Source organism: Bacillus rossius, chromosome 1 (assembly GCF_032445375.1).
Source record: "Bacillus rossius redtenbacheri isolate Brsri chromosome 1, Brsri_v3, whole genome shotgun sequence".
Classification (NCBI taxonomy): Eukaryota; Metazoa; Arthropoda; class Insecta; order Phasmatodea; family Bacillidae; genus Bacillus; species Bacillus rossius.
The window spans coordinates 114,921,334-114,934,625 of NC_086330.1; the positions used below are offsets into that span (position 1 = coordinate 114,921,334).

The following is a 13,292-nucleotide window of genomic DNA, read 5'->3' on the forward strand; positions in this document are numbered from 1 at the left end:
AATGTTTGATAAGATGCTTGGTGTTGATAAGGATAGAAAAATAATTCAAAATTTTGTACCATCATCGCTATTAAATTCCTTCGTATTTATTTGATACATTTTACATATTATGTTCAATATTCGATTAAAATATATTTTGTAACAACCATTACTGCAAGGGGAAGGAAAAAAATATGGGTTTAAGGATATAAAAATCCCTTTTTGTTCCAATGAAAAGAAATATAATCATCAAAATCTTCCTGCGCCTTTAGGCTGTACCGATAAGGAATTTTTTTTAACTTTAACTTACAACAAGAATCTGTTCACACACATTTCATTCATAGGAATTTATACGATAAATGTAACGTTAACTTGATTAAGAAATTAATAACATCACATACCTACCTTTTAATCACTATCGCTACCGCTGACCAATGTTGATACCCCTTCCATAAGAGTAGCACAGAGCTGACCAGAAGAATGGTAAGCTTCCTTAATTGAATTGCACACACTCATATTTTTTTAAAAATACTCAAATACATTCAACACAATCTTGCGCTCCCTCCCGCGTAGCATACCGATATAATTTCTTTTCGGTGTTCTAACGTCCATATTTTATATGTACGTAATAAAAATAAATGTTGAAAATAAAATCACGTATGTTAATATATAATTTGTTTGTCGAAAAAATAACTGTAACGAGTCACAGGACACAATGCGTTGCTTCGTCGCGAGACGCGATACTAACTGGCAGGCTGGTTTTCAGAAATGCGTGTCTAAGGAAATACATGGTTGACTAAGGAAGCCATGTATTTGAAATTGCTTGCAGGACAGAACCCCACTTATCTAAACACACGACCCTGTTTCCTCTTACGACGGCAGCTTGTGAGAGAAACCTCTATTGCAGCGCGCTCTTGTACTGATAAGACACATCTTTAACAGCTATTTCCACGGAAACTGTAGAAGAAATTGAGATGGAGCTGCTTTTAAAAACTGATTCAATTCATTGTGAACATTTTTCACGCTTTCGTCCCCTATCTATCTTTAATAGAAAAAAGGTTTTCCGCTGGTCAACTTTTTGATGTGTCAGTTTGTGAGAAAATGCATTTCAATATATTAAAAAAAAAATTTAAGTGAAACCTGTATAGTTTTTGTCTTAACATTTGTTCGGTGGCGTCCTAAGGCATTAATTTATTAATAAAAAAAATCTGAATGAAATACACATGTAGGTTATTTTTTTATGATGTGAAACATCTCGGAATACTTCAAAACAGTTTGCAGTGAATAAGTTATGTTTTTTAATTTTTTCGGACACTTAAAATATTGTTAAGTATTCAAAATAAGCATTGACTGATGCGTATTTCGATGCTATACAATATGAAAAAAAGCTTGGTCCAAAAATTAAAATTTTAATTTCGTTTGATATTTGGCAACAACGCACGAAGAAACAAGGACAGCGCTAACGGCAATCGGCGTGTGTTAGAGAGAGAGAGAATGCGCCCATTTACTTCCACACTGCAATCTAAGAGTGGGATGCTCTATAGTATAAACCGATTGGAGCAAAGAATTAGTCATTTCACGGGTATGTAGACCTAAATGTTAATAAGATTGCTAACCTTCGCAGGGTGATCCTATAGTAGAATAGAAATTAAGTAATACATATTACATTTGTAAAAGAAATTGCGGTGTTTTATTTATCAAACCTTTCACTATTATGCTAAATTGATGTCATATTAAATTAATTTTATATCGTCCAGGGATAGAACCAAGTTTATAATCAATCATTACTTTAATGAGTGAATTTTTTGATGAATTTAGGATTTTTCCCCCGAATCTCTAGCTAAATAATTACACAATTCCAAGATGGCACCCAAATTTCAAGAAGGTGGGCACCTCAGTTATAATAAATGATTACTGCACTCTAGTGGGTTACAATAAAACTAGCATGATGGTAATGCACTCTATAAGACGAGTACACGCACAAGATGGTGTCCTCCGGCAGACGAAAACAAGATGGTGGCAATGTCCTCTAGCAGGTGGTACCTCCTGGTAGCGTGTACTGAACACAAAATGACGGATCCATGATGGTCGTCAAGATCAAGGTCAACGTTCAAAATCATGGTAAAATATCAAGGTAAAGGTCAAAGTTCAAGGTCAAATTTCAAAGCTCAAGGTCACGGTCAAAGTTCAATGCCAACAGTCCAGGTCAAAGGTATAGTGAACAGAAAATTACACTAACATGGCATCATCACACTCTAGCAGACGAAAACAAGATGGTGGCCTCCAGCGGACGAAGACAAGATGGTGGACATGACTTCATATCAGCTGACGATATATAGTACCTTTTTATTGGTGGTGGTATGTCAGTCTGCAGGTGGCTTCTGTGGAGGAAGAATCTGTCTTTTTTTTTTTTTAATTTTTTGCTCTTACCGGTTTCGAATCAAGGATGGGAATCGGTCTAATCAGTCAGTAAATTAATAAGTTATTTTTTGGCGAATTTTGAACTTTTTTCATTAAAATCGGATAGTAAATAAATATTTTCAAGATGGCGTCCGTAACGATAATTGATGCAGTGGTGACATAATTCAAAATGGCGGGTGTGGTGTAAGACGTTTTTATTACTTTTTTTATTGAGAAGTTTTTAAATACAGTGTAAACTCTATATAACGACACTTAACGGACTGAGCATTTTTCGGCGTTGTGGTCGTTAAATGGAGAGAAATAAAATATATAATTTTACTATTCTATAATAATTCTATAATGGGTGTATTATTGTATAGAAAACAAGGTAAACCAACCAAAGTCAAGCAATGTCAACGTTTTAAGAGTTTGTCGTTAAATCGAGTGACGTTATAAAGAGTTTACACGGTATATTAATAAATTACTGGTTTACTCTCGCCGGAAATCGAACCGAGGACCGAATTCGTTTTGTAACTAAACATTTGAAGTAGGCAATTTTAAAAATATTTTTTGGAATTTTTTTTTGGAATTTCTAGCATTAAAATTACGGACTTTCAAGATGGCGGCCGTAACGATAATTGCAACAGTTACATCTTAACACAAGATGGCGGTTCTGTCTCAAACAGGTGATGCTATTATTACTTCAAATTTTTAAAAAAATACATTTCCGAATATGCATGTTATTTTTATATAAACCTTATTTAATTCTCAGTCTGGTAACTGTCTCGTGCGGTTAAAGGCGTATGTTTTTCTACATAAAAATCAGAGCGGCAATGGTTCGAATCACAGCACTTCCAATGTATTTTGCATAGAAAATTAAATTTAATATGTCGATAAGGATCATAATATCTCTGGTAGGTAATGGAACATCGACCTAATGTGATGAGACAGGGTGACGCTGGCGCTCTCTAGGAACAAACAGCAGAAACAAAGTCGGCGGTATCCAAGATGGCGGCCTCCAGCGGAACAGAAAAAAATCATTATGGCGGCCGTGACGAAAATTTCATCATGAGTGAGTGGGGCGCTTGATTTAAAGATGACGGATTCAATATGGCAGACAAGGTCAAGGTCAAAGGTCAAGGTGATCCAAGATGGCCACCGTGACTTCAGAGATGGACGTGACCTCAGAGCTCGGTCGGCACCTCGCACCTCACCCTCAACCCTTGTGTCCGGAGGAACCAAACTATACTAATAACGTGTTTGCAATTACCAGCTCGTAAAAATGTTTGTAGAGGACTGTAATAATTATTTTTTAGTATAAAGCAATTAAGAGGCTTGTTTAGAGTGCAGTATATTTATGCTATTTTGCACTGGATGGCAAGTCGTATATAACCTCTACATTAATTATTTATTAACTCTAATATTCACTATATTAAAGTATAGTTAGTGCTAAGATTTTGGTAGGTAGTGTTTGGCTTATCAATTTTTAACAGTTTCAGCTCACTGTATTTTTTTTAAAGTTTTTTAAAAATATTTTAAAGGGAATACACAATTTTTATTGTAGTTCAATTCGTTTCTATCTTCATCGTTTTGTTTTGTTTATTAAATCTGTTTTCTTAATATTTGGTCTTGGATAATTTGTAACCTAAACTTTAGGGTCAAATTTATTATTTTTAAAATTAATTAATTTGCAGTCAGAGAGAACCTCGGCTGACTCCAGCTCTGCTTGTTGCTCACCGAATATTGTGACGAAGCTTCCTTCAGTGTAGCGATCGTGGAATCCGACGAAGGCGAAGTCGTTGTACTTGGCGTCTTTGATCTGCGGGTGGCGCCCGAACAGCTGCTGCAGGACCTTGGACTCCTCCTCGGAGTTGACGACGGCGAGGTGGGCGCCTTCCTGGTCGCAGGTCCTCCGGGCGTCGTCCCACACCTGCGTCTCCGGGTGGAACTTGTAGTACCCCAGCCCGGGGAACAGCTCGTATCCGGGGCCAGCTCGCCTGGGCGGCACTGCAGACAGTCCATCTGGTTTGCTCAGATTCATTGCGTAATGACGCAACCCCAGGCGACCGGGTTATGGCCGTCTTACAGGGAGATCATCATCGCTATAGCGAGCCCCTCCGCCTGACTGCCATGTTGCGTCAAGCGAGGAGACTCGCAAAGAGTTCCAGGCCGCGGAAAGCTGCCCACTACCTCTAGTTGTGTGTTTGTATATTGTCTGTGTTGAGGGGAGTGAAAGCAAGTGAGTTGAGTACCTAAGGTGTGATTTAGGTGTGGTGTTTGGAGGGTGATGAGCGAGGTGAAGTGATTTTTTTTTTTTATATATTTTTGCAGCCGCCAGGGCGCACTCGACGCCCCCTCGGTTGTTCCTGTGTTTGTGCAGGTTTTACCTGGACCCAACTTTACTAGTTGTGGTCTAGATTTAAGATGAGGCAGTTACCCATGGCATCAATTGCTGCCATGTCTGGCCAATCCCCGAACAAAGCACACGATGCTATCCTTTCTGCATGGCTGAAACCCAGCATGATTAGGTGCATAGGCTTCGGCTTGGGACGCACTTCCTTACTTCCCTAACCCAGACCCCTCCCAAACAAATACATTTAGTTTTTGTTAGGATAGGGGAAAAAATGCAGTCCAGCATTAATTCACCAGGTAGGCCGCGGCCAGGACCACTTTTTTCAGGACGGGAGGTATTCATTGGGCAGCAAAGTACATTTGGTTAACATATACATCTGCTCCACTTTGATTATTTACTATAGCATTCCCAACACTAAATACAAATTATATTCAAGCTAACAGAGGACAAAGTGATTCTATAACCCTCCCCCCCCCCCCCTTCATTTTCTTCACGAAATGAAATGCTGCGTACTCTCCAGAACTACAGTGATTTTGACGTGTCTTGATGCCCCTGAGCCAGTTACAAACATGGAGAAGTGGTTACCCAACAACGCGTAACCCGCCAAAGGAAGTGACCTTGTTATCGACCAGTATTCATAGGCACATCTAGATCGTAGTCTTTCGAGGGCAGTCACATAACTATTTGGCCCATGAAAAAAAAAAAAGATGTGCCCGACATTTTGGCATGTCTTGTTGCAGCCATCTGCAAGAGCGAGTAACAACCACTACAGTTACTGTTGTCACTCGCCCATAATCATGATGATGGCTGCAACAAAACATTCCGGAACGTCAGGAACTTCATTTAATGAACGTTGTCTCATAACAGAGGCCGAGAAGTGGTTACATACGTATAGGCAAGTTGAGTCTATCCTGAAGTGAAATGAACCAGCGAAGCAATCGCAACTCTGCACGTGTTATTATGTGTTGCGTAACCTTTATAAAAAAAAAATTATAGTAATTTTTTGTAAGTGAGTAAAAAAAATACTATGCAATGTCACCGGTAGATGATGGTTACTTACATCTACCGTAATTGTATTTTTTAAGCCGGTGTTTGATATCTATATGTAAAATTTATAATAATACTTAAAATTTTAAACAGAAGATAAATCAAAATTGTATTATCTTGTTTCTTTATTTTCTTTTACAAGAATCAATTTTCACTGCTGTAGTTTAATTTATTGTACTATTTTTACAATAAAACAGTGTTTATTAAAGTAATTGTACAGAGAAATAATTCTTACATATTATTATTGTTTTGATTACTTTTATACCATGCGTTGTCAAGAATTATTTTTCACATGTGCATGTTATTCTTAGAACAGTATTAAATTGAGCGAAAATAACCAACAAAACAGTCTGTAACAGAGGAGCATTGTATTCAAGCTGTATGAATAACTTGGAGAATGAAATAATTGCAATGGATGCTATGAAAGCAAGATAAATTTGTATATATTTTTTCATTACACTAAATCAACTTACCAGTGACGGTGGCTCCTATTCTAATGACCTGTTTTCCACCACACATAGCAGTTTCGTGCTTCAGATCTAGTTCAAATGGCCCTGTGGACTTGTCTTCAAAATCTTTCTCGTCAGATGTACCATGCTGAAGACTTAACTGCAACATAAAATTTTTTTTTATAAAAAAAATTTATAAGGTAAAAAATACTATATCCATTGTCAATGGCAGTTAATGGTTACTTACATCTTATTGTAATTTCATTTTTAAAGTCAGTGTTTGATATCTATATCTAAAATTGATATAATACTTAAAATTTAAACATAAAGTAAATACAAATTTTATAATTTTATTTCAAGTTTTTTAACAAAATCTTGAGAACCAATTTTCAATATTGTAGTTTTATGTATTATGCTATTTTTCTACTAAATATGTGTTTATTAAATTAATGGTACAGAGAAAAAAATTTCTTACATGTAATTATTATTGTTTTGATAGTGTTGTAGTAGTTCAATATTAAGTTGTTCTGCTGAGTGCCACATTTAAAATTAAAGAATACATTATAAAATAAAAACAATAAGTTTATTATAAAACTGTTTGTAGACTAAATGTTTTTATCCTTGGATATATTGAAATATGGTTACGTATTTTATGCCAAAACTGTAAAAGAATAAGATTTAGGTTTTTTTTCACGTTTATGTCAAATTTATGAATGGTGACTTCAGCTCGCTTGGTTGTGAGGCATAGCTATATTATAGCGGACTATACAGAACGAGGTATAAATTTAAAGTGTGGCAGGGAATGCCTAAACAAGCAAATTTTTATTAATCAAAACATGTCCGTAACAGTAAACCTGCAAAGTTACAGGCGTGACATTAACGAGGAAATTTGAATTAACAAGTTATGTTCTATGACAAAATTTGACTTCACAAATAAACGTGCGACTACATTTTTCTGTTGTGGTGTTTGTTGACACGAATGGTTTGTTTAGCATTCACGTTCATGTGCTTTAAGTTACGCCTGAAGTTGTTTAAGTTCAATTATTTTTTCAATGTATTCTTAGAAATACCTTCGTTTGCGTGTACATCACTTAATCAGTGCCCCTGATTTTAGGCACCTGTTTAAAGCTTAGTTTTGTGTGTTGTACTGTGAAGCGATGAAGTGTTTTGTTCCAAATTTTATTTTAGTTTCTTGCGAAAACGGCGGAGTATAGGTTAGTTCAACAAGGCGTCCTCTTTTTTGTTTTACTTTTGACACGTAGATTAATCATCAGCCCTTAAAAACAACTTTATTCATCTGCGCCACCAAAAATATGGGAAATAAGGGAGTTACCCTAAATTATTTCCATTTAATAATTTTACTTCAGCAAGATTCACACTGTTTGTAGAACTTGGTTCAATCATAATTATGCAGATGCTTGGTATTTCATCATTCATAGTTTCTTTATTATTTTCAACCAACAACCGGATCAGCTGCAAATTCAGAGGCGTAGGCCTATACAAGTCTTGGGAAGCAATTTAGATCACATGTCGTATATGTTTTCAACTTAGTTTGTCGTGATGAATCTGCAGCCGAAGTTCGTCGGTCGAATTCAGACTCAGCCTGTATATATAGCGTACTGCTTCTCATTATTGCACATAATTAATTAAATAGTAACCTGTTCTACTTAAAGAGCTGGTGTGTGGAAATTTGTGCAGCTTGATGTTACAGTATTTTGGTTGAACATTTTTGATATGGAATTAAGACCTTTTTAAAGCGGGTAGATGAAAACTCTGTGATAATTGTTTGAGGTTGTCAGTGTGATTTAGAGCAAATGTTAATTTTTCACTAGTAATTATTTGTACTGAGTGTTGAGATCAATATTTTTTAATAAGTACGTCATTTACACATGTGAACCCTATACATATACTTATGTGTAGTCAAGAGTTATATACATGTGCAACTGTATTGGTATTGTAATGGCTTGTCAACCTAATCATTAATTAGATAATGTAATTGGTAACTAAATCCAAATGTATTTGAGTTGTGGCTTGTATTAACGTTTATTTGTGAGGCAAGGCTGCTTTCAAAATATATTTTTCATAATTTAGTAGTAGTATGTTTTGGTTCCTCCTGCGCCAGGCGCCAGGCGGTGGTGCCGTGGTGCCGACCGCCATATTGGATTTTGACGTCACGGCAGCCATCTTGGATGATCGTGACCTTGACCTTTACCCCGGCGGCCATTTTGGATCCGCCATCTTGGATCCGCCTTCTTGGATGACGTCATTTTGTTTTCTCGAACATTACGGCATTTTGTTTTCCGCCATTTTGGATTATGACGTCATCGTTGCAAATTCCATTACGGCCGCGATCTTTGAACTCTTTATTTATGATCCAATTTTAATGGAAAAAAATTAAAATTTATAAAAAATTAATTAATACAATTTTAATAAAAAAATATTTAAAAAAAAACATACATTTACGACATGGAGCTCGGAGTCCTCGGTATGAACCCAGTGAGGGCAAAAAAAATGGCGACCGATCCTTCTCCCATGGAGGCCACCAGCAGACTGACCCCCACCACTTTTTTCATAGCATATATCATCCACCCTCTCTCCCTCCCCTCACCCCTCCTCGCTTTTTTCTTAAAACAATAGTATTATTTTATTTTTTATCGTAAGACTACTCCTGTTGTTTTCCCCCTCCCTCCCCCTCTTTACCGTCATTCCCACTCCTATCCCCCTCACCCCTAATTTTTTTAGGGTATAAATACTGGTTGCTGGACCCGAGAAGCCTTCAGTTACCTGCCTTTACCACACCGAGCGAAATCATTACCTATACCTGCATCAGCTCAGTAGATGCATATAGTCGGACTTTGACTTTGTGCGCACAGTCGGACTTGATCGATTCGCACAACCGGTCGTGTTCGATTCCCGCGTCAAGCAGCCGATTTTTCACAACGTCATCAGGTCAAGATGCCAACGAAGACTTGGCCACGAGACAGCTGTTACGACTCGTAATATTAGGCCTTAACGGCGGCAGGCCTCGCGCAGCGCCCACACCGACCGTCGACCTCACATCTAGTCCCGCACCCACGACCGACGTCGAGCCTCGTCCAGCACCCCCATCATCATCATCAGCAGCAGCAGCAGCAGCAGCTCCACGAATCAACCTACGTTCGCCTACAACCACCGGGCTACTTCTAAATAAAAGACGTTGTTCATAAGTACTTTGTCTACATGCGTGACTAGTCTGTTTAGCGGTGTCGGTCTCCAGCCCGTTCCAACCTCAGAGAGCTGCGATGCAAGCTTTTTGTTTAAGTGTCTAACATGTTGTTTAAGTATTTAGCAGGTGAGCAGTTGCTGAGATGGAGAGATTCAGTGTGAGGAGTAGGAGAGAGCCGGTGAGATGGAGAGATGGAGAGACGGCGGGACGAGCGTGGCCTGCTGAGAGAGAGAGAGAAAGAGAGAGAGAGAGAGAAAGAGAGAGAGAGAGGAAGAGAGACCTGCGAATCTACACACTCACACATGAAAAATAAAAAAATATTAAATGTATGTACTAACGAAAAAATTTATCTGTAAAATTTTTGAACTTTGAGTTTCATTTCTATAATACTAATACCCTTGTTATTTTTTTATTTGCTAATTTATTTTTTCTTGTTGAGAATTTTTTTTTATAATGTATACTTGAAATTACATTGCTGAAAAAAGTAAAATGATTATTATATTTTTTTTATGCATACACTTTTTTTCTTTTGAAAGAGTAGAATTAATAGACTTTACATCACAAAAAAAACTGCAATGAAATTAAGGTGGAAAAAATAACAAACAAATACAATGGTATACATTTTTTATTTACAAAATAAATTCATCATTCTACACACATCGAACATTTACAAAGGAATCAATATTTTCAATTATAAGAAATCTAATTAATCATCACTGTAGTAATAAGGATGCTCATAGAGCCACAGCCTCAGTAACTGACTATTCCAATGTGCACAGTGGAAACCATTATAAAATTTATCACACTTTTCAATTTGGTTTCTGTACATCTTTAACAGTGTGTTGAAAGAAGGACAGTTTACTTGTTTACGTAAATCAATGACTTTGGCGCTGCACAGTTCGCTCACAATATGTTTCTGTTGGCCTCCGAGGACGTAGACTACGTCGTCTTCAGGCTCGATGAGATCACACAGCACAAAGTTCACTTGGTCATAGTCTAAATCACCATCATTCCACGAGAGTCCGTTCACTTCATATGTCAGTTTACGATTCTCGCTTTGTGACTTTCTGTCTAGTTCAGTCCAGTCACACGGCTCGGCGGTTTAAAAATGTATACGCTAGTCTTGACTTCGTCACCTCCGATGACGGACGTCACGGACAGTTGCTTCACTACGGGCCCCTTTTGGGACTTAAAACACTGGACGTTGACAAACAAGGAGTGTCATATTGTCAGTACTCACAGTTACACATACGACGAGGCTGGAGTGACGTGACTATGATGCTGGCTCTGCAAGGATGGCGTTGCGAGGCCAGAGAGCTGACACTGCAAGGCTGCGAGGCTGGCCTTGACGGAGGCCGGGACGTCTGGATGCTCGCAGCTGTGTGTGACCCCCTGGCACTCAGGAGCTTCTAGCTGCTCGGTGCTTCCTGCACCATGACCTCATGTGAGGCGTGTCGGGCACGGACGACATACCCCTGTCGCACTCGGTGCATGGTAGACAGTCTTGGATGTCTGGATCTTGCTGTAGGTACACCGGCAAGTATTTGTAAACAAATCGTATTTAGTGTGGAGCATACACGAGAATGAACTTCTTTGGTAGATAAGGTAACTCTGTCTCCTTGTCCAGACCTCCTAAGATACGAACTTTACCGTACGCCACGATTGCCGAAAGTATCTTGGCTCCGCTCGCACAGCAGGCATACAACAAACTCAGTAGACGACTGGTGCGCGCCAGGAACTGCAGGTAACTAAAGGGTCCAGCAACCAGTATTTATACCCTAAAAAAATAGTGGTGAGGGGTTAGGGGTGGGAATGACGGTAAAGAGAGGGAGGGAGGGGTGAACATTGAAAGGGTGGGAGAACAACAACAGTAGTAGTGGGGGGTTATTACTATAAAAAAATATAAAATAATATATAAAAAATAAAGCAAGGAGTGGTGAGGGGAGGGGGAGAGGGTGGACGATATATGCTATGAAAAAAGTGGTGGGGGTCAGTCTGCTGGTGACTTCCATGGGGGAAGGATCGGTCGCCATTTTTTTTGCCCTCGCCGGGTTCGAAACGAGGACTCCAAGCTCCATGTCGTAAATGTATGTTTTTAAAATATTTTTTATTAAAATTTTATTACTTAAATTTTTTTATAAATTTTATTTTATTTTTATTAAAATCGGATAATAAATAAAGATTTTAAAAATGACGGCTGTAACGCAAATTGCAACGATGGTGCCATAATTCAAAATGGCGGAAAACAAAATGCTGGATGTTCGAGAAACCAAAATGACGTCATCCAAGATGGTGGATCCAAGATGGCGGATAAAAAATGGCCGCCGGGGTTTAGGTCAAAGGTCAAGGTCACGATCATCAAAGATGGCCGCCGTGACGTCACAATCCAAGATGGCGGTCGGCACCACGGCACCACCGCCTGGCGCCTGGCGCAGGAGGAACAAAAAAATACTACTTTTAGTTTAGTCAGTAAGTGGCTGTGATTGTATTATGTGGGAATGTATGCTGAATCAGTCAGAGGCGTATACTTGTACTACAGCTTCTATTGGAATAATGTAAGAACACCCTTTGCTATAGTAAATTATTTTGTGTTGAGTAATAAACGGAAGTTTAATGGAGTTTATTAATTTTATAAATAATTTAAATATCCTGGTGCCATTTTTCTTCTGTGGTTTGATGAGTTTGCTTTTGAGTGGAAAGAAATTTTACCTTAATTCTAACTTATCTTGCAACATAGTCTTTTTTAATTTAGCAATTGCTTCGGTATAGTTAACACTCCTCTTTTTTTATGCTGGAAGTGAGGTAGTTGCAAATGCAAATATATTTCTAAATCGTAGTTATTCTGGGCCAGAGCCACTAACACAGCATGGTTTATGGGTAGAGGCACGTTTCCATGAACGCGATGGTGCACCAACGTTTCGGCACGCCATGGTGCATCCATCTTCAAGGGCGATTAACTACGTTTTGCTCACCGACACATCGGGCACGCCATCATCACGAGCTTGGCCTTAGCCGAGATGCCACTCGACTAGCGATTGCACAAGCGAGTTGCTGTTCCTTGGAGCTCTCGGTAGTCAACACTCGGCCTGTTTGAGGAACGGGTTGGATGCTGTACGCAAGGAAATTAGATTATGCTCGTGCAGAGCTCACGCTGAAAAATCCGGGCCGAAATGTGGCATGCTCACCGAAATCTCACTCTTAACTGACATACACATTTACAAAAAATAAAAACTAAATAGTAATAGAGGAAGCAAGGAAAATACATAAATTATTTTGCAAGTGTAACCCCTTTTAGGAATGCCAGCAGTTACGTCAGTTGGTCTGTTTTACTTTATGCTCCGGCTAGGAAAGTGTTAAAACACAATACTGGTTGCGACATTAGAACAAATGACATCAACAATTTAATTTTACAAATGGCATCTCAAAAAACTTGGCTGCTAGAGGTTCGATTTATCTTTAGATTTATCACGAATTTAACATAATAATTATTCATTTACCATAAGCCAGGGTCCAAGGTGAGGTTCCGAGGTACCGACCGCCATATTGGATTGTGACGTCACGGCGCGGCGGCCATCTTGGACTCAAAAATTCCTCAAAATTCCTCAAAAATGACTCATGACTCAAAAATTCCCGTTTTGAGAAAAAATTTCCCGTTTTCGAGGGAAAAATTCCCGTTGCGAGAGAAAAATTGGATTTCGAAAAACCTCAAAAGTCGTCTTGTCTTAGAAAGAACTCAAAATCCTAAAAGCGGCTTAAAACTCCTAAGAGCTAGCCGCTTTAAGCCACCGAGGTCATGACCTTGAAAATTAGTATGTCATGACAGCCAACTTGGATCCGCCATTTTGGATGACGTTATTTT

General features: G+C 38.5%; 1 protein-coding gene across 3 annotated transcripts in view; it reads right to left on the reverse strand.

Moving 5' to 3' along the window:
- LOC134542573 (hemolymph lipopolysaccharide-binding protein-like) overlaps positions 1-13,292 on the reverse strand; it is a 54,028-nt gene that overhangs the window by 29,283 nt on the left and 11,453 nt on the right. For all 3 annotated transcript variants that reach the window (XR_010076821.1, XR_010076819.1, XM_063386949.1), the window contains exons 3-4: positions 6,253-6,388; positions 4,117-4,386 (exon numbers count right to left, since the gene is read on the reverse strand). Coding sequence is in view for 1 of the 3 variants with exons in the window: in XM_063386949.1 (XP_063243019.1) it covers positions 4,117-4,386; positions 6,253-6,388 (406 nt within the window). In the remaining 2 variants the exon portion in view is untranslated. The remainder of the gene's footprint in view (positions 1-4,116; positions 4,387-6,252; positions 6,389-13,292) is intronic.